Here is a 27,680-nt window from a genome sequence, read left to right as displayed (position 1 = left end):
TTTTTGTAGTCATTTAAACGAGGTCTTAAGACCCGTGCGTTGCACGTCCATGATTAATTATATTTGTTTTCGTGTAATAGTTGTATTTAAAAAGTATCATTTTGATTGTTAACGTGTGGTTTAAAAATGATCTATAGTAGAACAATGTTAAGTTGTGTGTAAAAAAGTTACAGAACATTGACTTGATGTTGTATATGATGAGTTTAATTACTTATTTTTTCACATGTCATAATCTAATAGTTTTAAGATGATTTTTAGGTTAATTTATAGGGTGATAAAGCATTTTTATTTATATAATGTGTGTTACTTCCATAATATGTACAATATGTTGTTACCAATAATTAATTAAGTTAATTAACGTTTATTGTTTATTTTGAAAAAGTATGTAATACGTTAGTTGGTGTATATTTGTTATAGATTGTCTTTTAGTGTAATATTTAAATGTATTTATATATGAATAAAATAACATCTAAAAGTATGGTAGCAATTGAGATTTAGTTAGTCTCTTTCACATTTCATTCATTCAACTTTCTAATCATCATCAATAGTAAGGCTAATGGAATTTTAAAACTTCACATTATATCATACTTACATGGATAATCAATTACTAACTCTTCCAATAATGCACATACTCACTAATAAATCACATAACAAATCAATATTTTACTACCCATGCTACATATATTTGTAAACATGCAATTAGAGTTATAACAACAATTATGAAGAGAGATTATTTTAATTTTAAAGTTGAATCATAGCTCAACTTTTATATATTAGTTGCTTTTCTTACTATGGTTGAACCATGAAACTCGATCATGAACTCAATATCTTTCATGATCCTGTATTTTTGAGGATTCGACGGCACACTAAAGTCCTTCAACATGTAAAGAGAGTCTTATTCCAGAAGTGGCTTAAACTGGTAAGCAATCGCAACCTTGACAAAACAATGAAGGGTATTAACCTACCAACGCAAAAATATAATTACATTAAAAACTGGGAAAAATATATCTTTTACAAACATCTATATAGAAAAAACATTCCCGCCTACAAACCTTTTCATCAAAGATGATGAAGTCGGTCCTCATGTACTTGTTCTTCACGGTGATCACATCCCAACGCCTACAAAACATGACAATAATCGGGACAGGAGACTATTTGTGAAGTTGATCCAAAAAAATAGCATCCATTTACTTAGGTTGTTTGGCAGCAATATCATTACTCTTCCCAATTTGAAAATGTATTTTTTTGGCTTTAAAGAGACTTGCGAGAACTAAATGCTTTCTGGAGGGAAAAATGCAAAGTGAGAAGTGAATGATGGATTTCTCATATATATAGACCCATCATGAACTAAACATATTATATAACCCCAACTCAATAAACTCTCATTAAACATCTATTTATTTATCACAAACTTCACGTTTATTTACACACACATATACATCATATTCCATCCTTTCAACTTCTTAATCATCATCAATATAATCAATTACCACTTTCCCAATATCTATTTCCTATTCCACCCTTTCAACTTTTTAATCATCATCAATATAATCAATTCACATGCTTCCAACAATGCACATATCACTAATAAACCACATAAGAAATGAAGAATATAATACCCATACTATATACATTTGTAAACTATGCAATTATATCTATAACAACAATTATGAAGAGAAATTATTTAAGTTTTAGAGTTGTTTCATAGCTCAACTTTTATATTATGTAAGGATAACTAGGAAACAAAATGGCTAGACCATAACTAAGTGATACCCTGTTGGTTTTTGGCTGATGTATGTTGCCATCACCACTTCGTTGGTGATAGAGGCTTTGTCTCTTGATGTAAAAAATCAAGAGGTGATCCTCGACAATGAAGGTAGCTTAAAATTATTTATGATATAATGTTTGTTTTTAAGAGAAATAGTATGCGATAGAATTTAGGAAATGTGTTTGTAGTTCAATTGAAAGTAAACAAAAGGTTGGATGTTTATTGATTTATGAATATTTGCAAAAACGTTCTTGTTCCGTTGTCATTTATTTAAAAAAAATATACTATAAACAGATGTCGGATAAGTTTTTTAAAGATATGTTTACGCTATTTTACACATTTCAAGCATTTTCCTATCGGTACACAACTTGGTTGATGGCCAACATATAAATTGAAGATGCTCAAACAAGTTTAGACAAAAAAAAAATCAAGCATTTTCTAGCCTTAAAACAAGTTCGGAGATGTTTCGGCCTATAAGGCACAAATCGTTAATTAATCATACATCAGTCTGTATGATTAAACCGTGAACGTAGTAATAATTTTTTTTTTGATTAGGCTTGCGGACAAACTTAGGATAGGCTTGAGCCCCATCCTACTTCCTTGGCGTAGTTGGACACGCTAAACTTATTTGTATGCATTTTGGGTATTTAAATGTAACCAAAATGAACATGGTAAATATATATATTGATCTTTATCAAACAAACATACTAAAAACTCTAATGAGATGCCTTTTGACAGGGATAGATTCTAATTAGCGCAAATCAGTACTGATTGAATGCAAATAACCTCTTAACTTAATTGATTGGCATCAAAATGAATAAATATGTCATTAAACGATATGTTTCTTGTTGTGAGATCTCTTTTTTTTTTTATATACTGATTGCCAATATATGGAAGACTCAACTACTCTTCCAAACAAACAAAACTACTAAATGGATTGGACCAAACTCAATTTATACTATATTTTTAAACTAGCTTACAGTGACTAGATAATGAAATAATCCTTACTAATTATAATAAAGATTGAAGATTTCCTGAAAAATCAAAATATTCACAAGGCTGTGTAAGTTTATATTGGCTAACGTAGAACAAGGAAAGCAATAAATTGCAAATTATTTGTTAAGGATTTAGCTAGCTATATTTTCGAGGTATTGTCGTGGAGAAGTGTTGGTGCTAATGGAAGATAGAAGTGACTTTTGTTTCAAGTGGTGAAGCCACCTTAGACGTAGGATGGGCCGTGACCCGTTCTGGACTTTGATTTTTTAACATGTAGCATATATATATATATATATATATATATATTAAACTTGGTATATGACTTTTATATGATTTTTGACTTATTATTATTGATTTGACCCATCCCGAACAAATTTTCTAGCTCCGTCATTGTTTATTTCACGAACATCCTGATACGTTGATAAGATTATCATGCACATTTATTATGTGAGTTTCTTATGGTGCAGAAATGGATCAAAGAATTGCCCAATTAGTCGGGAGGATATATTGATGTAACTTTAATGTAATATGATACTTGTATAGCTTGAAAATGTTGTTTACACCGTAGACGTACAAGCGAGTTTGTGAATTAAATTTACTTTAAAGAAAAAGTTCCAATGCAATGGTTACTACTCAATATGGTGTTGGTGTATATGAATGTTGATAATTAATTTTTATATATTGGTTAATTTATGAAAAACAAAAAGCTTTTGTGGTGCGTTAACCATAATATTAAAAGACAACTAGTGTTATACCCGGCCGTTGGCCGGGGATGACCAAATATTTTTTAGAAAAACAAAACTAAGATACTAATGCTAAAAAAGAAATAAGAGGAAAAAAAATAAAGAAAGAATACGAAAACTAAAATGAATTTTTTATAAAAAAAAACAAATGTTACATGTGAAAAAATATAAAAATCAAATGTTTAAATATAAAAACAAATATATAATGCAACAAAAAAGACATAAAAAAGAAATAGGATAAAATACAAAATATATAGCATTTGAATAAAAATATAGCATTTTAAAAACTTATAAAATAACATGTAAACCGTAGAAAAAATAAAAAAAATGTTAAAAAGGAATAAAAAAAGGAATTTTTGTATAAAGTTAGGGGTATAAAAAATAAAAAAGAAGCAGAAGGGGCAGAAAAAGAAAAATTAGAAGGGGCCAAAAAGAAACAAAAAAATAAAAAGAAAGGGGCAAAATAAAAAAATAAAAATAAAGAAACAAAATAAAAAAAACTAAAAGGGTTAAGTTTCGAACTCGTGACTTCCCACCCCACAGGTAGTAGCAGAAACCACTCCACCATAAAACTTTCTTATTTATTAATTGGTAAGTATGGTATTTAAACTAATACGGCATATAAGGACAAAAATACCACTGTTCACGTAAAATTTATTTAAATTTTACTATAAGAGACAGGTAGGCATACCACTCCTTTTACAAACTATTTTGCTTATAGTCCCATATACATAATATATATCTTATCTATTTATGTGATGCAAAAAAACAAAATAACTACTGTTCACGTTCTATTCTCATATTAAAGTAAGTAATGAGATTGTTGTGGATACAAAAGATTTCCATAAACGTAAGGTTTTTCAAACTTTCAATCTTTTACGGCTTTACTGATGATTTTTAATTTGGGAAAATTGCACAAAATAGAAAGCAACTTTTATCCAATTCACGCAATTAGCAGTGATCTTTAAAACTTGTTAATATTAGAAACGACCTTTCAAAAATTATTCAATATAGCAATATTTTGCCCCGTCAGTGCGTGACATGGTCTTTTTGGTGACACGGCAGTCCACCTCCTCTCCCAACCCCCCGAATTCATTTCGTCTTTCCTTTGTTCTTTCTCCCTGCCTTCAAACTCACATTGATTTTTTATAAAATCTTACATATCATAATAACCTCTTGTTTATTAAAAAATTCAATAATAATAATAATAATAATAATAATAATAATAATTATTATTATTATTATTATTATTATTATTATTATTATTATTATTATTATTATTATTATTATTCTTGTTATTATTATTATTATTATTTGGTCATGGAAAAAGAACTTAAACAAAAACATGTGTCACCCGCAACAACTTCTTCCGGTTACTTCGAAACCACCGTTTTCATCTTCACAAAGATCACCGGAAAATTCTCCCGTATCATCCATGTCATCACTCTCATCTCTTAGCCATGGCTTATCACCTTGTAGATATGAACTTAAACCCGATTCGAAACCAAACCCAGAACCGGAACCACATGGATCTCCGCCATTAAACCCATTAATTGATTTAACCGGATCTAGGTTTCCATCGCCGTTGCCATGTCCGGTGCCCGTGGTGAACCGGTATGTTATAGGTAACCTGGAGAAAAAAGGGATGTTGAAAAAGATGATGTTGGGTTTTCGGGTGTTTGAGTTTTGGTTTCGTTAATGGTTATGGCTACGAATAAACATCAAGGATGGGCCCTTGATTCATATTATCATATTATCGGTATAAGGAGTTTCGGTTAGTGTCTTGTTTTTTTGTTTCTGAATGAATGTTTATGATTGTTATGTGTAAATACATATGAATGTATATATGTATATGTGGATTGATGTATATGAATATTGCAGCTATTCTTTAACAGTGAATGTAATTATATTTAGTGGAGAGGAGGTAAACTGCCATGTCACCAAAAATGCCATGTCACATGCTGACGGGACAAAATATTGCTATATTGAGTAATTTTTGAAAGGTCAATTCTAATATCGATAAGTTTTAAAGATAACTGCTAATTGCGTGAATTGGATCAAAGTTGTTTTTTATTTTGTGCAGTTTTCCATTTTAATTTCAAGACTATCATTGACACAAAATAAAATGTTGTAACATGAATGTGTAAACTTACGAATAAGGAATCAGATTAAAATTCATTATCATTAATAGTTTAGTACCCTGATTGCTCCAATATTCCTCATGAATCAGAATCAAATTTAATAATAATCCATTTTCACGAGTATCAACAACTTTATATCTTATACTAGAATCCATCTCAAACAAAACAAATAACTGAATAAGTCTCGTAAAAACCATCCCTATGCCAGTGCCAACTTTTTGCCATTGAAGTATCTAATAGTTTTCACTGAAATAAATAGAAATGATCGATTTAACTAAGAGAAATAATAAATGCGACTAAATTGTCAGATTTAAAATTTATGTCTAAAAAATGATAGATCAAAAGTTAAAATCAAAAGAGAAAGGAATGAAATCCATGTGTTATCGCTTTTCTAGCATTAATATAGACGTAACAAATTAGTTATATATTCTGGTTCATGGTTTCTCTTGGCTATATGGTTCATCGGGGGGAGGTCGTGCGGAAAAATAGCTCGACGCCAGGATGCAAAAGCAGAAGGGAGCTTGACTGCAAGACCCACCCGTTGAGCAAGGACTAAACCGCAGGGGCAGGGAACCCGTAGCTGTGTCGGTTGTGCTACCAGAGGCTCTGGGAAGTCGGAATAGGAGAGCATTCATAAAAAAATCCAGGTTCGGTGGGGTAAATGCATTAAAAAGGGACAAATTTTAACGTGCGGTACTTAACAGACAACTTTAAGTTTCAACATTTACTTTTCTAAAATGTCTCTCTATCAATTATATATTTACCTAAAATAAGTATATTACCTTTTTTCTCTACTCAAATCTCAACCAATCATTTTTTCTCTCTCCTCTATAAATCATTTATTCATCCAATTCAGTCAAAATCTTTTATCTCAAAAACCGTACCTCGATAAATTATAAAAATTATACCTAATCAAAAACTACATTTTGTATCCATTCGTATAGTATAGTTTCCAGAGAGCATTGGACACACTCCCTCAAGGAAGTATACCTAATCAAAAACTATGGAAATATTATTCGATATACACAAATTCTCAAGTTACCAAATGCACAATATAACCGTCCAATATTTGTTCTCAAGATTAATGTTTATACAATCACGTACTTATAGTATAACTTAAACAATAATTAAATCTAACTTAATTAAACTGTATATATAGACAAAAGTGAGCTATGGGTCCCAATTCTTTATCGGGGAAAACCAATAATGAGGATGATCGACCCCAGTGGCCAATAAAATAAGTGTTTATTTTGTCCATGGAAAAGACCTTTTTTTATTAGTAATAAAATAAATTACTTACTTTTATATTTTGCATTTTAAAACCGTAACCTTTGACTCGTCCTCTCCTTGTGCATGTGATTTTTGTATCGAGGTTGATGTTATTCCATTAGTTGTACCTAAAGTTTAGTAAAATATTCTCTTGTAAGTTTTTATTTTTAGTTTTTAACATTTAGTAATTTCTTTTTTTATCTTTATAATAGCATATAATAAATATATTATCTTATAAAATGAACGTGTGGTCTAGTAATTTTCTATAGGTTAGGATTGCTTGTCATATACGATCATTTACTTTGTCAATGCGATGTGAATATAGTGTTGAGGGCGGACATACAACATAATAAGTTAATAACCATCCAAAATCTACTTCTTAAGATAGAGATAAGTGACAAAGACTTGTAAAAAGTTATTAACATGTTTTTATATATACTTATAATAATTGTAATATTTCCCCCCCTTGTTATACAGAGTCTGTTTTGTTATCTAATACAGGGTCTCCAAACATTATTGATCGACCTTAACCGTAGCTACCATTTATTTGGTTATGAAATGTTTATTCCTTTTTCATCTAAATCCTCAATATATGTCAATCATAAAAACCTCCCATCAAGAAAAAGTTAACATGACTTGAGTTCTCGAGTGTAGTAGCCCCATGTGTCACATATACACTCCATATTATATCGAATCAACATTGAACACTAGAAAAACACATGGATACATCCTCCTTTATGTCACCACAATGACTCAAGAGTACAAGAGGTTGTTGTATAGTTAGCCTGTAAGATCATGATTGCAAGTGATAAAGCCATTGCTCCTGGCCATTTATATAAACATTTAAGTTGTAAATATATTATAACGAAAAAGGCCCATAAAACAAAGACTTGAGAATTAAAACATAAAATGACATTGTAATTCGTATGATCTTGAAACACCCAACATCTTTAAATTATACAAATTTAAGCATGTGGAGTTAAACAAGAGTGCAAGTGAGTGAACGAGAACTCCCTAAACTTTTTGAGAAATTATTGTGGTCTCATAATTACACCACTTACCTTTAGTAAATAAGTAGGTAGACAAATTAATGTAATTGCTCTCTTTCCTTATCACATAATTATCTTGCAACCAAAGAGCATCATAGTTCGAATCACTGATAAACATTTTTATATTTAAAGATAAATGTTGAATGTTCGATTTTCATCCGATGTAAAGGCTGGAGGTCATTTTTTATTATTTAAGTAGATTTTGTAAGTAATCTCTTTACCTACCTAAATAAAGGTAAAGTCTGCCTAAATATTAACCTGCACAATACACCGTTAAGGGAGTGAGCAATTCTTTTTTGCAACCAAACCTCTATAAAAAGAACATTATAATTATTATATTTATGTTTATAACATTTATCTTAATTTTGAGGGATTGGATTGCAAAGAACAAGTTTTAAAAAGGGAATTGATATTTGTACCACTTATTTTGATATTTTTACCACTATTGTGCATTATTAATTTGTACAGTCAACTGTAAAAATTGTACGTTATGATACATTAATCAAAATTTATGGTATAAATATCATCTCCCTTTTAAAGGGAATTAAGCTACTGTATATAAAAAGTACATTGTATTTTTTACTAATATAAACCATAAACCAAGATATAATAAAGTAGGATTCACCCATTCCAATAAAGACTTTAATGAGTGACTTTGAATCCCAGTTTCTTAAGAATAAATTAATTATAATAAGTACTCAATGGTCAACAATACCAATAAAATTTAGAATTTTGATTATTAATTCCATATAATGCTATAATTCATTGTTTATAAATATATTTATATAATATTATATTATCATATTAATTCCTACGCCCCTACCTATATGCACAGTTCACATTTATATGGGATATATGCTCCATAACTCTATACTTTTTTCGGATGAATTAAAGGAAGAGTGTCACTCTTAACTACTTTCTTTCATAAAATTCATAAATTCCGAAGGCTAAAAATAGTTAAAAAATTATACAAGGTATGATTAAATGTCATTTCACTATTGAATGATTCTGGATCATATACCTAACCAAATTCTGATGTAACATCATATTCAAGCAGGTCATAACATTTTTGTTAGAATGTGGTCTAAATTTTTTTGGGATAGAGAAGATTCTGTTCAAATTATTAGATAATAACAAATACTAGTGTTAAATAATGCTATACATAAAATAAATAAATAAGTAGCATGTTTGATCAATTTACAATTGTTCTTATTAATATTATTTTTCAATTTTTATATAATACATATATAGATACATATACATGGGATTTAATTTGGATATAAGCAATTAGGAATAGTCAAAGATGAATGGACTAACACAAACAAAAGTGTAGTTTCAAACACTTTTTGTTTGTTGGTGTTTGAGGTGGATAGAGAATTTGAGATGGATACATATATATCATTTGTATCTATATATTCTTGAAACTGATTCATGTCAAAAGCAATTAAAGTACCAGAATTGACACTAAAATACATCTACATAGTATTAGTACTTCAATGCTTGTAACGAGAGTATATATATATATATACTATAATAGGTGTAACAATTTCAAATTCAAAATTATACATGTTCATCTTTATCAAAATTATCCTAACCTAAGTGTAAAGAAATAGTAGATTGATACTAACTGTTTGATCCCATGTATCAAATTGGTAATCATATAATCCTCAACAAGGATAATGTCAATGTAAGTTAACTACTCAAGTTCAATTCTGCGCATGGCTTATTTATTTAAACTTTTAGTAGTTCTTAGATGTGTCCACAGAAACTAGAAAATCAAAATTAGCATGTTATATGTGATATAGTTATTGACGCATCAAAACAACGTATAATCAAAGATGGCAAATTTTATTTGTTGAGCTTTCAACCCTCGTGTCTATCATTTTGGCATACGTGTCAGAGTATTGATCAAGCAACTCAAACTCATTCAATATGAGATTTTATCAAGTTATACGGCCCATGCTTGAATTTAAAAAACCATACTCAGCTCGAAATTAAATGCGATCTCAAACTTGTAAAGCTTAAGATCATATTAAAATTTTCTAGTCTTAATTAAGTAGTACGTAATAAGTTTTCCAACATATATAAATATATGGATTTTGGTTGGGGCTATGATTAACACGTAAAAAATTGTTGTAAATGATGGTTGACCATTTTTTCTGTAGAAGTTTATTTTTATGTATCATCATATTTTTCAGTGTGCTAAACTTAATCCTAATTCATAAGAGTTATGCCTAGCAAACTTCTATAAATGTATTTGTTTTAGTTTGAATTCTGCAATGATATTGTAAAAAGAGTTCCTAAAAGGTTTTTGACTTGGGATAAGTTTTGCTCTAATTTTAAATTAATTTCAATGAAGTTCAACTTTACATTTTTTGTTGTCAAACCATAGCGGCTTTTACATTAGATTTGAGCTTTTTGGGCCGATTTTGAATCAGCTCGAATTCTCCTCGAACCAAGTGTGAACCTAACCTACGTTACGAAAACCTACCAAACCAAGCTCAAGTTGACCTCTGTACGACCCTAGTTATTCAGAACTTCTCTACTATTCTTAATCATATTACCTTTTGAGTAAAATCGCTATGAAACATATAGGAATTATTTTGTATAGATCACGAGAGCTAAACTCGGGGAACATCCTTAGTGGAAATTCTTTTACCACAATAGGCGGTTCTTTATGAGCATATAAATCACGAAAAGACACAATTGCTTAGCACAAGTCATATTTAAGGCACACTCACAATGCAGTAAAAAGTATACAAACCCTATTTCATGATTATGACATTCATTTTTAAAAAGCAAAAATGATGATAACATTTTGAAAAGTGAATATGATATGTAAATGCAATTAGGGCAATTGCCATTTATATTGAAGGGGTGTCACATGTAGACCACATGGTGTGGGGATGGTGTTCCTATTTGGCCATTTTGCACTTGATACATTTTTTTATGTTGGAGACTTAACACATAATAATCCTTCCATTTTCTGTTGTTACTCATTGGAACTCTCATAAAAATCATCATCATATGCAATATTTAGCTTTTTACAAACACAAATATATCTCCCCACATGCTCTCTTCCGTTCTATACATGGTAACTTTAAACAAATTGTATCATGTTTGACACGTTTCTAATGTTAGAAATGTCAAAAGCAATACTTACAAAAACAAAATGTGTCATTACATATATATGAGCTACAATACAAACTAAAAAGAATAATTCTACTATTGATAACCCTATTTCGGATTCCCAAATCAAAGATGATGAGAGCTCGGTTCTATAAATAGTTGTTTTGATAGAAATTGAATCGATGCACAACCGCGTTTTCCTTAATTAAGTCGATTTGTAATGACACGATAGACATTATATAAAAGTTACCACCAGATGATTTTTTGAGTTTTCAGGAAAAGAAACACTACCCTCTTCAAACGGTCCCTTTTTCCAACATTGTACGAATCGAACACGAAGCAAAACACAACCTGCACCGCACGATTTAGACGTGGATGTAACGTACTTAAATTTGATGGTTTTCAGGGAAAAAAATAATTGAAGATTTGAAAAGTGAACTTTTTGTGACAAGTTAGAAATGTTAACCTAGAAATGCATGAGGCAAGAATGAGACAAGTGCACAGTAAGTATAGATGGTCCCCAAGCTACAATTATACGTATATAAGATTATTATTAACAAGCCCAGAAAGATACAAGAAAGTCAATATTATTACTGCACCAATTTTGTATCTTGTGTTGTCCACACATCCTCTGTAAAATAGTTCTGCAGATGCTCTCACCCTTTGTCTCTCTCCCAGTGCTAACTTCCATGTCAAATATTCTCTTCATTTGTAAAATAATGCATTTCTTTCTTATCTTAACCTTTTACTCCTCATGCATTAACACAGTATATCCAGGTTATCTGACATCTTTATTCTAATTAGTTTAATGGGTTCATGCTAATCTTCTTTTGATTTTAAACACTTAAATCTGACAAATTTTGTAAGTTTTCTGTGGGATTTTGTTGTTCATTAGTCATTTCGGATTATAATACTTGATCATGTCAAAGTATTTAGGTAAAAGAGAAACGGTTCAAATGCATCACATGGTCTAAAGGTAACGGTTAATTTGTTGAATGCTTACAACCTACTAAATCGTTCTACTCTAAAAATAATACATATTATTACTGGAGTAAGATGAATTTTCTAATCAAGTTATGTGCATTAATCAGATCCAGTAACAGCCATACAAGTATTTGCACGTCAATGCAACTTGGCCCGATTCAACCTGCACTACCATGTTTCAACCTGTATTAGCTTTCACCTAACCTTTAACAATCCATTCTTCCAAAATGACAAAAAACATAAGTTATACCAGCGAGAATCCTAATGCCACATTAGGCATAAAAGGCTCCGTGACCAAGTGAGAATCAAAAGTGAGACTTTATGCCACAAGGCGCAAAATCAACCCCTTGTGGTTCCCTAAATATTCTTTTAATTTGCATGATCTTTTGAATACTAAATCTAAAGGGACAAGTGTTAATAACAAGAATATGGGAAATAAAGTGTAAAAGCGGAAAGCCGCCGCAACTACCCTGCCTTCCTCATGAACTTTAAACAGCTTGAGACAAGGATAGACATATGACCAAAAGGATAGCCAAGTGAAGAAGACAAAAAGGAGATAAAGCAAAGCTTACATTCCAAGCTTGCATATGAAAAGGGGGGTGGTGGTAAAGTGGTCATGCCAACATCTGACATAAACATAAACACAGAGACCAGTCTTTCACTATCAACAAAGAGAGACCCATGTGCACCATGGCTCAATGGCTTTACAAGGGTTGGGTTCATTGACTTTGACTTTATGGCTCACCATTGTTCCTCATCAAAAAGAAAAGAGATAAAAGAAAAGAAAATCCTAGATGAGAAGGAAGAAACTATGATTAATACAAAAACAAAGAATATTAACTCGCAGCTTTTAACATACATACATGATAATATTATCTACATCACAAGACTGGACAAGAAGAAAAGAATATACTTTGTATCTTAATTTTTTTTTATGGATTCAGTAAAAAGAAAAGGATACATCACCGATCATTTGTATTAATTTTGATCTCCATTAGCTTCTCGATATTTTGACGACAGATTGGGCATTTGTTTGATTGAAGTCTCAATGCTTTGGCGCACTCACTGCATAGACACTGAATCATGCAAAAAAGACAATACCACACTTGGTCAATTACTACTATTGATAGTTAACAAATGGTGAAAGACCCTAGGAATCTATGGATACAGAAGATATAAGTTTGGGGTCCATATGAACTAGGGTTGCAAACAGATATCAAAAAATCCTTATATAAGTCCAAAACGCATTTAAGTTATTTATACTTATATCGCCGACGTTATAAGCATCTAACATCTAAAATTTATCTATGTAGCATCTCTTTAATGTAATTATTATTACACAATTTATCCAACTCACTAACATTAATAGAAAATGTGGTTAAATTTAAAATCATTTCTGACAAATACCCATAACTTATATGGATTGTGCATCACATGTCAGGTTATTTATTAGTAGTCACTGAAACCCATGCATTATCCATGTGTTCTCATTATTAATAAACATATCTTTGTTTGTCTGAAACTATATATGATAAAACGGATGATACCCATATCCATGTCTAACACAAGCAATGTGGATATGAACCCATTTGATCCATATCTAGTAGGTTCACATCCTAAGCAGTATGTTTTTTCACCTTCAAGTTTCATATAATTTTAAATTAAAACATCTTAACAAAAGGCTGACCCATTTACATATGAATTTGGAAAAAAAGTGTTCTCGTCAATCCAACCGGGCTTGTTTCAACCAACTTTGACTTGTTACCCAGCCCACCTGACCCTTTATTGCCCCATCTTCAAGTCTATATTAAATATGCTGGCACCAAGAACTTACCATATGCCGACATGGAAGTACAGCAGTATCTTTAGGTTCTGTCATACAAATAACACATTCTTTTCCAGAACCTGTATCATCAAAACTTTCCTCAGATTGCCCAATTCCATAAATCTCGCGTAACTCATACCGAACTCCATCGATCCACAATATTTGTCTCATAACTCTCACTTGAAAAGGATGCCCGTTGTTTTTCTCCAAAACAGCTTGTGTAATTTGCATGTGAGGGGTAGTAACGGTATTTTGTACTGGATTATAAAGATGTTCATCAGTTGGTAACGGCGGCATGGTTGTCTCTGCACATATCACAAGCGGATAAACATCTTCCCCAGATGATGGTTTTGAAAGAGAGTCCAACTCAAAGAATCCTAAGTCAATGCCGGTTCCTGAGGGTTGTTGAAACTTTTGGCCAATTCCTTTCTTGAATGAGACTTTGACTGGTACAAATGCTTCAGCATATAATGGAACAAACTTACAATCAGCCTCTTCCTTTGCAAAGTAATATATGGTTATGCTGTCATTGAAAATTTGAATAAGAAACAACAATTAGTCATCAAAGAGAAAAGCAAACATGCCTTCAGTCTCAAAATGCAAGTAAAATCAACACATTAGTAAATCTATTATCTATTGGCAGGAATCAATAGGCTAACTTATTTCTTCTCTAAAGAAAGCTAAGCGGGTGTCTGGATAAACATTTTGAAAGTGATTATATGATTGAACAATTATAACCATATGATTAGACATGGTGAAATGAATTGTAAAAACAGTGTTTATATGTGCTACAAGTTCTTAAAGTTTTGTGTCGGATCATCAGAGGCGATACCTAACTGTGAACCAAACCCTAGTTTTAGTGTCCAAAATCACTATTTCAGCAATTATTTCGAATAAAACCTTACATAGCAACTGCCATTCTAATTTATGTGAAGAATGAAGAGGGACGGGTTATAACAAGCAGGATGTCTTCATAATCTCGGATCTATGAAAGCTCTGCTGGCTAAACTATGGACTACTTTAGCATGTCATTAAAGAGATACAGCTTGTATGTTTGCTTTTGTGGGTTATAGTAAAACAAGAAACCCTAAAGTACTTTTATGTTCTCAACCACAGCAAGCCAAGCCTTGGACACTCAATCTCTTGGTGTACATACATTCTACAACTACTTGGTTTCTTTAGGCAAGTTCTATTTTATGATTCACTACTTTGAGGATCAACATTTTTTAGAAAGTTTCGAATTTAAGATATTAAGCGCCTTATAAAAGTATTGATGAAGTCAAACTGAAATTTAAATATTAACATGATGCTGATGTAGCAAATGTAACAAATGCAAGTATGAACCCGAGCGAAAATGTAGACTTCAAGTGTTGCAAAATGAAGCTGTGGAGTGTGGCCTCGGAAATATCCATATTGCAGGTAAAACAGTAACCTGCATAATGGCTTTCTGTATATTCCTCCTATGCAGTTTACCCTTAACTATGTATAATTGACTGAAAATACTGAGTCTGATCAGTGCAACTAGGAGGAAATAAATAGGTGCTGAAAAGAGAATATGTCTTGATTTTTCTCGGTATTTGTTCGGCCCGGGTACGTCAGGAAAACGTTCTTGAAGAAAAGCTTGCAATCATTACTGAAATAAATGTAACTCTTACAAATTACTATATAATGTGCAGTCAAATCCTCCAAGTGTTAACTGAAGGTAAGATCCATTTAATGACTATAATTCACCAACTTGATCATTTCAAATTACCTTTAAGACTAGAAATTACAGATTCACTGCTGGTATTTCTTCTATTTCTCTTTAAATTCTGTATACAAATTTGAACAAATGGCTTTACTTGTGAGAACTTGTATGGTAGTATAGGCTTGCTTTATTCTCTGTTCAATAATTTACTAGTTGTTCATATGATTTCTTTATTTACGTCTTGCTAAAATCAAAGGATAAAATCCTAAAGAGAGCAAATTTAGGTGCTGGGGTCGGGTACTCAGGTTGAGTGTTCTTCAAAGAAAACATAGACTAAAATTGGTATGGTTAGCTTTTCAAATCAAAATCTACGTCATAACTTTAGTATTCTTTAAAAGATATTAGGCATATGTTAAACTTAATAATGTCAAAATTATGAGCTTGGCAAAGTAAAGCTTTGACTTTCAAAACTTAATGATGTCAAAGAAAAAAAAAGGTTAGATTGTTATTGTAGTGCATTCATTCTTTATTAAAGAACTTAATAAAATGGACAATAAATGATTTAGGTCTAACCAACCTGATGCCTCCTAAAATCTTAAAGTACCCATTATAACTATTTACCCGACCCACCCATTTCCTACCTTTACTTGTGATATTTTTGTCATCTTTGATGCTCAAAAGTCAAGTTGTGGCTTTTATTTATTCCCTATTAGCGTATATGAAATTTGACAGATACTTGTATTCAGGGGCTTTCTTTGACATGTACATCGGGATGGTCCAGTCTCGGTGCAAACAAAAACAGAGACCGGAGAAAATGTCATCGGTATATATGAGAAGGTGCTGATTATGCAATTGCTTCTGTTAATAGAACTTCAACTAGAGGGTTGATTCAGGATCCAAGTGTGAAGTTGTGGGACTTATTTTCAAGTAGAGAAAGGAAAATAGAATAAAACCAGAACAAAATTTAAATCAAGAGAAAGATTCAAACACATGCTTAACAATCTAGAACCATAGCTGCTCAGCCACTAAGCTACAACAGGAACTGATGATGGAACATTAATCTATTTAGGTATTTTTCCATAGAGGTGATAAAAAATCCTATCTTTCTTAAAAAATACACACTAAGCATATAAACCTACAAGGGGGCTGGCTGGTGCATACCCTGCCACTTTGTCGTACCGGCCATGTCGACTCTATATATTAGTATTTGACATCTAAAGCTTGTTCAGAATTCTAATCTGGTCGCAAACCTCATGCAAGTGTCATCACTTATCTATACTACTATATAAAGATTATCCACCCTTGTTGAAAAATTAGAAAAATGAGATATGCGAAATGACCATCCTACTCTTAATGAATTAATTCACACCATCAATCTCTTATCTTTTGAAATATCTCCACTAACCCTATAGATTATTTATCTTTCCATCAATTATCACCACCACTCGCCCGCCGCCACCATCTCCCCTCGCGGCCATCACCACCGGTCGCGGCCACCATTACATCACCGCACCATTGCGCGGGTATCCTTCTATCGTTTAAAATATTTCCACCAAAACCTTTACATCAGTTACATTAACATCAATCTACATCACTCAACACCGTCATCGTCACCAATAGTCACCGCCATCACCACCCGTCACGGGCACCACCGGACCATCGTCGCAGCTACCACTGCCGCATTGCGCAAGTATCATGCTAGTCAAGAGAAATTTTTTTTGAAAAACTGACACTCCCTTAGAATTTAACCCGTGGTTAGTCAAATCATCAATTACTTAGGATAGATCATCGATATATCCAACTGTCAGAGGTTCAGACTTCTGGTTAAAAACAAATTAATTACTGTGCATATGCAATAAATACTCCAACCTTGACCTATCAATTGTCACATTATAATCTAAATCTGATCCTGTTTCATTCATTTATTGGGATCCAACATGTCAAATAACATGATCCGTATATCCAATATATGATCCGTCAACTTAGACAAAACGAAACTTTATTTTTAAGACTTTGGGGTATCCATCAAAATTTATTAAGCAAAGCCATCTTCAGCATTGTTTATGTACTACACCACTACTTAGTACATATGCCAGCTACAAACCGAAAGATATCAACCAAAAGACTATACTATACCACAAAAGTATAGAGGAGACGTATTATTATCACTCGGAAATCTCATACAACAGTTTTCATTATCAAAATTCCTCTTCTTTCGGATAGATTGAGTGACTTAGGTGAGATCCACAGGTTTAGGTTTGGCCTCAATGGGAAAAAAACATTGTGAGAGAGTTTATTCCATGTCCGGCGTGGTTCAAAGTTCAAACCCAGGTGCCGCCTCATCAGCAGAGACTAAAACCTCGAAAGCGTCTTAGCATATAGCTTATTTTCCACAAAACATTGGTGATTCAAACATTTAGAGTGCATAAATTGCTACTTTTTCCTCGTATAACATAATCGACTCTAGAGGTAAGTGACAGTCACAACTTTTTTGATTTATCCACTTTGTCCACTACTGCTCGCACAGGTGCTTCACTCGATGAATGATTATACAATGATGGTCCTAAAGACTAAAGGGACTGGAGCAGGCTACCACGAGACAAAGACCGAATCCATTCGATTATACGATTTCTACTTCTTATAATTTCTTCCTATCCGAGTGTGCAAAATTGTGCTCAATTTCTCATGTGGCAATTCACTAAGCTTCCTTGCCGGTTTAGTACTTATATGGCAACTAGTACTTAAAATTAAATTGTGCTCAAAAGGCTATACATATACACTATATATATATATATATATGATAAAAATAGTAAGACAGAGAAGGGACTAACCTGCCATCAAAAAGGGCATCAAAAACAAAGGAAACCAAATAACAATCTGGGTTCAAATCATCAACTTCAACTTTCAAAGTATCTTTATGTAAATTCACATTATTCTTAACTTTCTTAGCTTGCTGATGTTCAACATAAGCTGGCGGCGGCAACATAGGTAGTACTGGCGGCGGCGCCACCGGCCGCCACCCATAGTTGTAATTATTATTAACGTAAGGTCCAAAATTAGGCCTAACAATCATCATGGGGTTGTTGGAATAGCTATTTCCATCATATGGGTTTTGTTGGTGGGGATGTTGGTGGTAGACTGGCGGAGCCGGCGGCGGCGGCGGCGGCGGTGGGTAGTTGTATGGTGGGGGTGAAGAAAAAGAAGGATCAGAAGATGGGTATGATGAAATTAGTTGAGGAGGATGGTTTTGATGATGATAATAATTGTTGTTTCTTCTATTTCTGCTGCTAAATGAGATGCCCATTTGATAAAGTTTGGAACTTTGATGGAAATCTTGAGATGGAGTGTCGAGAAAAAAAAGATGAAAAGTGGTGGCAATTATGATGGGATGGTGGGTATAATTTGGGGGTGACTTTGTCAACACACGTTTTTTCGAAGAAGATTTTTAAGAAACATTTGACTTTTTGGCTGAACCAGATACAACATTTCCTTCTTGTCAATTGAAACAACTTAATTCTTAACAGCCATTTAGACTTGGTCCACTAGTTACGGTGTTCTTTTCCCAACTGATTTCATCTTGAAGATGGTTCAAATCCAAACCCTATCAGTTTTACTTAGTTTTATTTGGCGTTATCAAGACTCAGAACCAATACATCATTTTCATTGGTGTTATCGGTTTCTTTGTAGTTACAAAAATAAATTTAAAACACCATATTTATAGGGAATACTAAATTTGATGTAATAACGAAGTTCCTTTTCTACTTTAAGTGGAACTTTTCTATCATTGAGTAGGGTAATAAAAGTTAAACCTATCTTTTAAAAAAATTCTTGTGATATGTGTTTTTGTTATCTCCACCATCTATCATCGCTGCTTAATCAAAACAAAATAAAATAATAGATAAAAAAAACACAAATATAAACACGCATGAAACTCGTTTGTTTCTTAATAATAAATCAAATGTACATTGTTGGTTCCTAATCTGAGACAAAATTGGCACTTATAAAAACTTTGTATTAGGTGTTTGTGCTAGTCAGCTCGTTATTAGGGAGGAAGGCTGGAAGAGAGATGAGAGCACTAGTGTTGTGGTAGTGCAAACGCACACCACTCCTAGGAGTGAGACGAGGAGAGCCGAGAGGAGGATGAGAGTTAGAAAGAGTGGTCGTGGTCTTTTAATCTATCTCTTTTCATCTATCTTGTTTTTCTATGTTTCATTTATTTTTTTAATTGAAAAAGAAGTAAAAGATGTAAGACAGTTAAGGATGAAATGGATAGAAAAATTAAGAGAGAGATATGAAAGACGAGAGGTGGAAGTCTGGAAGATAGATGCTCCCTCCTTCCCCTTTTTTTTTTAGAACAGCCGGTACATTTTGGTTGTGGCGATCATTCATGATCTTGTGAATGTCTTTATCTTAATTAATTGTGATTAAATGTCATAAATGATTCTCCATTTATTAAAGTTGAGTGCACTCGCTAATAATAAATGGTTGGTGGTAGTCTTAAAGCAATATTTTCCGTTGTAAAAACTAAAGGCTGTTGAATTCGATCCACACCTGTCCTCTTGTGACATCAAAGTTAACTATGTTGACCAGGCTGTGATGAATCCATCATATGTTTTGTATATTAGGATAAGGTTGAAACTGAATGAGAAAATTCTACAAGTCGCTGTTGTTCTGTATGCAGAAAGGTAAATCCAAAGTCAAATCAAGTATCAACATACTTTGCTTAACGCTCCATCGGGTTCTAGTATAAATAAGTTCGAAGGAAACAAATTAACACAAAGAAGCACGGTGACAATTCTAGTATGCAGATATCACGCACGATATACCAACCAACTAAAGAGTCATTGACATATTTAGCCAACATATTTATGTAGACTAACATGCACACACAAAAAAGGTCTAAGAATTCCTGTTACTGCTATTTCCATGTGTTACAAGCTTTACAATATGTGACCTTAACTTCATACAACAAAGAAAAAAAAATCAATAAATACCTGCATGTATGCTGTGATCTGAATGCACAACCCACCCTTATTTATATTTTTGTGATTGGCTGGCTATACGCATAACTCTCTGCTTGAAAAACTGATCATCAAACTTCAGCTTACAAAATCAAGCTCAAATATATGTTTTATGTGTCCTTTTTAAGTAAAGGCTCAGCAAGGGCTCTCTGCAACTTTGAAGTAGAATCATCATCACCAGGTTTCTTTGGAGTTTGAGCTTGCTTATTTTGGCCTCCCTGCTGTATTTAACAAGAACAAGATCAATATACAATACATCTGAATAAAAAAATTTAGGATGACCATGCAGAACAGAATAAAATCAAATCCTACAAATTCAAAACATGCATATAAATTATATAATAGCAAAGACGATGACTTACAGCAATAGAAGTTAATCTCCGTACCGAGGGAGCACGGGCTACAGATGAAGCAGCTGCGGCTGCTGCGACACGTATCCTGTGGAAAGCAACCATTGGTTAGCTTTATCTTCTCAGAAAATACAACAATATGCATGATAGCTTTAGAAAGTTTAAATACCTCTTGTGAACATCAACATATTCATCAGTCTCATCTACAATCTCTTCCTGCAATGATCCCCAAATTTATCAAGCCATAGAAACTAAAAGACTTGGTCACCAAAAGACTATCAAACTGTTGCCAATACTTTTCAAGATCCAATTAGAACTTTGTTTATAAAGGCGACATTCTAAAAGATGGTAATTTCAACCCATTACTAGTAACGAGATCGAGTTCGGCTATGTATCCTTTATACGTCTTTCACAAGTTAAAAAATGGCTTGAAAGATACAAGACAGATGGGTAAAACAGAATATCACCCAAGATGTATTTAGGGTCAACCAAACACAATATGTTTCAACCCATACTAAACTACCCATTCAGCTCATCATTTTAAAAGTAAAAATACAGATATTAAGGTAATGAGAAAATGAAGAGAACCTGGAGAAGTTCCTCAAATACATCTTCTAACGTGATAATACCAATCACTTCACCTTCTTCAATGTCCTCGGTTGAATAAGGCGCTCCATTTGTTGCGGCATCGCGTTGCATGGAGAATGTATGTGTGAATCTAGCAGACGTATCCACGTCAATTGTTACACTATCTCCCTTTTCGCCCTCCTTCGATGGCTGTGGAGTTGCAGATTGAGAATACCGTATGCTAATTGTTTCTTGATTTGGTTCTTCTTCAAGTGCAGGAGGCTTTCTACCTTTCCCTTTAGTTTTGACTACAGCTGCCATATGACTGCTTCCTTTTTGGAACTCATTTAGTATGTCATATAGAGGCATGTCAGCTGGAACCCTATATATAGTAATTGATTAATAAATTATACGCAATCCATATTTTCATAATATATATATATAGGTTTTAAAATAAAACAATTATTAAAGTAAAACAAATAAAACAATAGGTTTCTCTTTACTGAAAATCACCGTGCATCATGAAAATCATCGTGCATCAATTGATTCGTGAATCTTCATGCATCAATTTAACCATGATCTAAGGGTCAATATCTTGTCCTATTTGTTTTACTTTATACTTCGTTTTACAATACCCAACCCCTATATATATATATATATTGAAGTGGCAAATATTATATTATTTTAAAAACAAACCCCAAATGAAGAACTAATCACTAGTGTACAGCTAACAGAGGCTCAAAAGATGGAAACCGAGATATTGATACAAGAAAAATATCCCAAGGTGCCTTATTTATAATTATGGCCAAAATTTAAGTAATAAGTAATGAAGAATAATGGAAGAGAATAAGATAAAAAGAAGGGGATAGGCACACCTTGGAATTCTTCTAATAGACACTGCACTTACTGGGGTCTCTGTTTCTGCTCGTACAGTAAGAAGACTTTTCACCTGCAGCTCGACAAGGATAGGTTTAAAGGATAGCTTATTCACAGCTAAGTACCAAAGGAAGAATAACCATGTAAAACTTAAGGATGGGTGAAAGCGGTTTGTGTCATGCGGGATCGACCACCGACATTTTTTTGTCTTTCCTTTTTGACTTCTATAAGTAACTAAAGTATTAGCAAATATATTTGCAAAAACTATATCACTCTTGCAATAATACACAATACATTATTTTTATAGAGAAGAGCTGGGAAGTTGTATGCATTTTGAATAAACTTTGGGCAACTTTCGATCATTTTTGCCACTCAACCCCTTCAACCGTCATCACTTTAGCTGCTATTTAGTTTCTATGGTCAGACATTTTTTTTTGGGTAAATGATTAAAATTGCCATGTGTAGTGATAACTTACCAATAGAAGTCCAATAACATTTCTTGGGTTTCCTGAATACACAGGAACTCTGCTATGACCTCTTGCAAGTATCTTTCCCATTGCTTCCCTGAAATAATAGGAGAAAAATATCGATAACCCACATCAAGTAACACAACTAACAAAGATTTTATATTAAGATTTGAGAAACGAAACCATGTCTGCATAATTATACACAAAGAAAAAAGTTGTTTCCAACTTTCAGCTCGTTCTGACACACAAATGGAGCAGGTCAACTTTTGCTTCACATTTTGTGTCCATCATTTACTGTTTCATCTACCCATTAAAGCTAAAGCAAAAATAAATCTGATCTTAGGAACAAAGGGATACTTAACAAAATAAATAATCTTCATAGGCTGAAGGTTAATCTCCTAAAATGCTCCATGAAAATTAACTTATTACGCAACCAAAACAGTTCAGACACCTAATGCTGGGAATGATGCACTTTCTAACCTTACTTTGAAGCTATACTGCTACAGTGCTAAGACCATAACAATCTTGTTTATAAACTGTATAATTCTACTGGTTTGAAACTTGGTAATACAATTGCATGCCTAAAACAGTTGCTGAAACATGCTACCAATTAATATCAATGCTAACTTCTCTTAAGCAAAGATGATGTGTCAAATTGTAGTTATGGGGTTCCTAATTATGTAAATGAAGTTTTAAATCTGTGATAAGCCGATACCAACATTAGTTGATGTTGTTTGGATAAAGATCCCCCAATTTTCACAGGTTCATACTAACTGATACAAAATAGAATATCTTAATTTCAAAAAGACATTAAATGATTGAATCACATATATTTGTTTACAATCTTAATTCTCAATACCCCAATCTATTTTATACATTTAAAAAGAAACCACCCAATGTGTTAATCCTACGGTATCACATCTATTCACTAATTTCAAGTACACATTTTCAGCAAGGATCTGGAAAGATGTTGACCAAAACATATAATGTCATTTTAATGGTAAGCTTATGAATTATCAGAAGAACACCAAATGATAAACTGCTAACACGCAAATATAATCATGTACATGTACAAAACTCACCAATCTAACTTTGAATTGACATCCAAGGAAAAAGTTGACTCAATTGGTGTCATGGCCTCCTCTGCAGTCTGGTCAGATAAATAATCAATAGATTCAACAGTCACTTATTAATAGTAACATTAAACAGAAATCATCTAACACTAATTAACACAAATATTAATAATCAATAAGAATGGAAGCATAACTTTTGAGTCTCTAAAAGTTTCAGATCATACAGAATGCAAGTATAATGCTCACATAGATTGCGAAATTATGTCAACTGATACCTTTTCAGTTAAATCAAGTGCTCCACTGATAATTGTTGTCTCGTCATGAGTGAGCTCACCTCCTTTACCAGCCTGCAATAGAATGAAAATGTCATCTTTTGCAGCAAAGGCGTACAGCACAGGGATGACAACTGAGATAATCATTACTACAATCGTAAGGAAAAAGAACTAAGTTAAATGCTTAAATGACAAAACAATAACCTCCTGGCCATGGATAGATACAAGGGCTTTCAACTGAGCTCGTCTAAATAAAGCATCATTATGTCCAAGTACCAAATCAAGCATCTGGAATGACATAATACTGAAAACATAAGCTGCAATAATTTACCAAAATGACTAACTGAAGTCCGCAGTCACGGTCAACTATGGAAAGTAATATGAATTTATCTGTTCGATTCACAATACATTAATAAACAAGTGAACAGAGTTAAAGATTGTATTTAGTTACCTTGCCAATAGGATAAGCAATTGGATAGCAAATTATCATCAGAACCTTTACAAGCCAAATGAAACTAGAACCTATAGCTAGTCCATATCTGGTACATACTGCTTGAGGAATCACTTCTCCAAAAAACAAGACAAAAGTTACAGAAAGTACTATTGCAACAACTTGATTGAAAATCTTATCCAAGTATATTGGCAGCGCCTGCAGATTGAAATAGTAGATATCATCTACATTAGAAACCATGTGTCTGTGTGTAAGATGTAAAATATAACAATAGTTATTAGCATATTTTAGCCATTAGAAAAGCTTGGAAACACTCTAATTTTAAGGTTAAGTACATATGTACTTAACCTTAAAATTAGAGTGTTTCCAAGCTTTTCTAATGGCTAAAATATCTATGTACTTAACCTGGAAATGTAGAGTGAATAACCAATCACTACTTAGTGACTATCTGTTATAATAAGAAAGAGATACATAATTGAATGCATTACTTGTTTGATACTAACATTGGTGTGTCGTGTGTGTAGTTTTTTTAAAATTAAAGAAAACCACTCAAGAAAGTGTATTTGAAAATAGACTGAAGTGGAATGATCCTATCACATATTTTGGAGGAAAATTAAGCTTGGCTAAAAGTAGTAAGTTTCAATATCGTACCTCCATCGCAGCTGCATTGCATAGAAGCAATGTTACAAGAAGTTGATGCTGTTTCTGAACCACAGGAAATATGACAGCTGAAGACAATAATATATCATGAAATCAAGATGAGAATATTTACAACTTCCTGTATGAAAAACAGAATCCTACATTCTGAAGGTAGTTTAAAAAATTATTATTTAAAGCATCTTATATGCAGTACATCCCGATGGAGGCCATGTTTCATGTTCCAACGTCATAATTAATTCCATCTATCAAGACATGGTTAAAAAGGCCAATCCCAAAAGAGCCTTGAAAACAAAAGGTACCGAAAACTCAGTTTCTTCACTACACTTGTTCAACAAAAATTAGTGAGACAATGTTCATAATGGGTCCTGCCCTTCCCTTTCTAAGATAACCAAAGTTTACGGTAGAGCCTTTAAACTCATCTCCTAATAGGTCAGCCGACATAAGAATGCCTCCAACTATACATGTTTTGCAATTCTGGGTATCATGAAAAGGTTACATAACATTAGAAGTCAAACTTTATGATTCTATAATTATACACTTTAGCTACCTAAAAAGCTACATATTCCCTTTCCACTTGTAAATTACATTCAGGCAAACAAAATTTTAATTCTTAGTTAACAAAACAAAACGTGTCTAATTATTACGTTGTACATTCATTTGTGCGTTACGTACCAACCTTTCAATTCTTTCCTATCCATTAACTAACCATTCCATCAAATAACCCATCAAAATCCAGAATTATAGGCGTCAAATCATCTAAGCTGCCACGTTCACTAATTATAAGACGTTGTCAGATACACACAACAGCAATGACCAGAGAACTCGTGTATATACAAACATACATACATACATTTCTACATACTTTGCCCTCCCAACCTAAAAAGTCAAACACCTGTTACTTAAAAAGTCAACCCCACACCAATCATTATTCATTATCACCACCACAATCAAAATTCTCAAACACATAATATATATATATATATACATACATAACATAACTGAATCTATTATGAGAATTATGATTAAAAAAGTGAAATGAATTGAATAAATGAATATATAATAATGTTAACCTGCTTGTTTTTTTTCAGTAGGAGTGCCACTACGTTGAAGGATTTCGAGTTCGACAAGGCCTAAAGACATTAATCCTAGAGTAAGTCCCGACATAATTCCGGCGAAAATAACTAAAAAACACGATATTCCGACGTATACGTAAAACAACGCCGATCCGAATTCAATCTCAGCTTCTAGCATCATCGAATTACTACTGCTACTTGTCAACATTCTTATTATTTGCACTGCGTTTATCGCATGCATCATTACAATTATTATTGTTTTTATAAATATATATATAGATATTAGATATAGAGATTGAAATTGAATCAGGGAAAAAGAACACACACGGGGAGTGTGATTTATTTATCGATTGTGTTTGTGTTTGTGTCTACTGTTTTTGTTTTTATATTATACGTATAATATAAAAAAGATAAAAATAAAAGAACAAATATTGGAGTGTGTGGTGTGAAGATTTTATTTGAGAGAAGAGAAGTGGTAATAAATGTTGTATTGAGAATTCAATCAGTGAATGGGTAAAAAGAGAAAAGCAAATTGGGTTTGTGGATGATGGATCTTCGCAAATGATTTACTGACCGACTGACTGACTACTGCCTGCCGAGTGGTTGGTTGGTTCAACCGTTTGATAAAGTGGCTAGTACTCGTATATTCCTATCATTTACTAAAGTGTAAAAATGTTAAAAGGCTCTATCTTTTTTTACTTGTGATGTTTTTATTTTTTATTTATTGTTAGTTGATTTCATAAAAGATAGGAAATTAATGAATTATACATATATATGTAGACAAGGTTGGGAAACTCGTGACCTGGACTCGACTCGACGAAGGGAGGAGTCAGGAATTTTTGGAGAATCGGACTCGACTCGGGAAGAACTCGGATTGGAACTTTATATAGAACTATAAATATCTATGAAATTGTATGTAATAGAGCTTTAAAAATATATTCTAAAGTTCAATTTAAAACATAATTGTTTAAAAATATTAACATAATAATTCAAATTTAAAAATTAAACTGTAGATTAGTTGATTGATTCACGTTTCATCATCATTTTATCAAGGTTGGAGAATTCGTGACTCGGACTCGACTCGACGAGGTGGGAGTCAAAAGTTTATTTTTGGTACTCGGCCGACTCGAGGGAATTTTACAACCTTGTATGTAGATGTAGATGTATAAGTTTGGTATGGCTAATGATTGTTTATAAGATAGATGTTGAGTTGCATATATATTTGGATGTCTATTATAAAATTCAAAAGTTTTTTTTATTTAAACTCAAACATGAGCTA

At 32.6% G+C, this 27,680-nt stretch overlaps 2 protein-coding genes across 2 annotated transcripts; both read right to left on the bottom strand.

Annotated features, from left to right (window-relative positions):
* Positions 1 to 12,894: 12,894 nt before the first annotated feature.
* LOC122598654 (probable E3 ubiquitin-protein ligase LUL3) lies at positions 12,895 to 18,971 on the bottom strand. The gene is made up of 3 exons (XM_043771243.1): positions 18,423 to 18,971; positions 13,914 to 14,427; positions 12,895 to 13,155 (listed from the first exon to the last, which is right to left on the bottom strand). The coding sequence occupies exons 1-3, from the start codon at positions 18,893 to 18,895 to the stop codon at positions 13,042 to 13,044; spliced, it is 1,101 nt and encodes a 366-aa protein (XP_043627178.1). The 5' UTR covers positions 18,896 to 18,971; the 3' UTR covers positions 12,895 to 13,041.
* Positions 18,972 to 20,485: 1,514 nt separating this feature from the next.
* Positions 20,486 to 26,747, bottom strand: LOC122595229 (DUF21 domain-containing protein At4g14240-like). The gene is made up of 12 exons (XM_043767565.1): positions 26,399 to 26,747; positions 25,320 to 25,396; positions 24,669 to 24,866; positions 24,422 to 24,505; positions 24,221 to 24,292; positions 23,955 to 24,022; positions 22,882 to 22,969; positions 22,405 to 22,478; positions 21,551 to 21,911; positions 21,132 to 21,178; positions 20,975 to 21,050; positions 20,486 to 20,833 (listed from the first exon to the last, which is right to left on the bottom strand). The coding sequence occupies exons 1-12, from the start codon at positions 26,643 to 26,645 to the stop codon at positions 20,723 to 20,725; spliced, it is 1,503 nt and encodes a 500-aa protein (XP_043623500.1). The 5' UTR covers positions 26,646 to 26,747; the 3' UTR covers positions 20,486 to 20,722.
* Between the last annotated feature and the right edge of the window lie 933 nt (positions 26,748 to 27,680).

This window comes from Erigeron canadensis, chromosome 4 (assembly GCF_010389155.1).
Source record: "Erigeron canadensis isolate Cc75 chromosome 4, C_canadensis_v1, whole genome shotgun sequence".
Taxonomy (NCBI): Eukaryota; Viridiplantae; Streptophyta; class Magnoliopsida; order Asterales; family Asteraceae; genus Erigeron; species Erigeron canadensis.
This window is presented reverse-complemented; position numbering and strand designations above follow the sequence as displayed.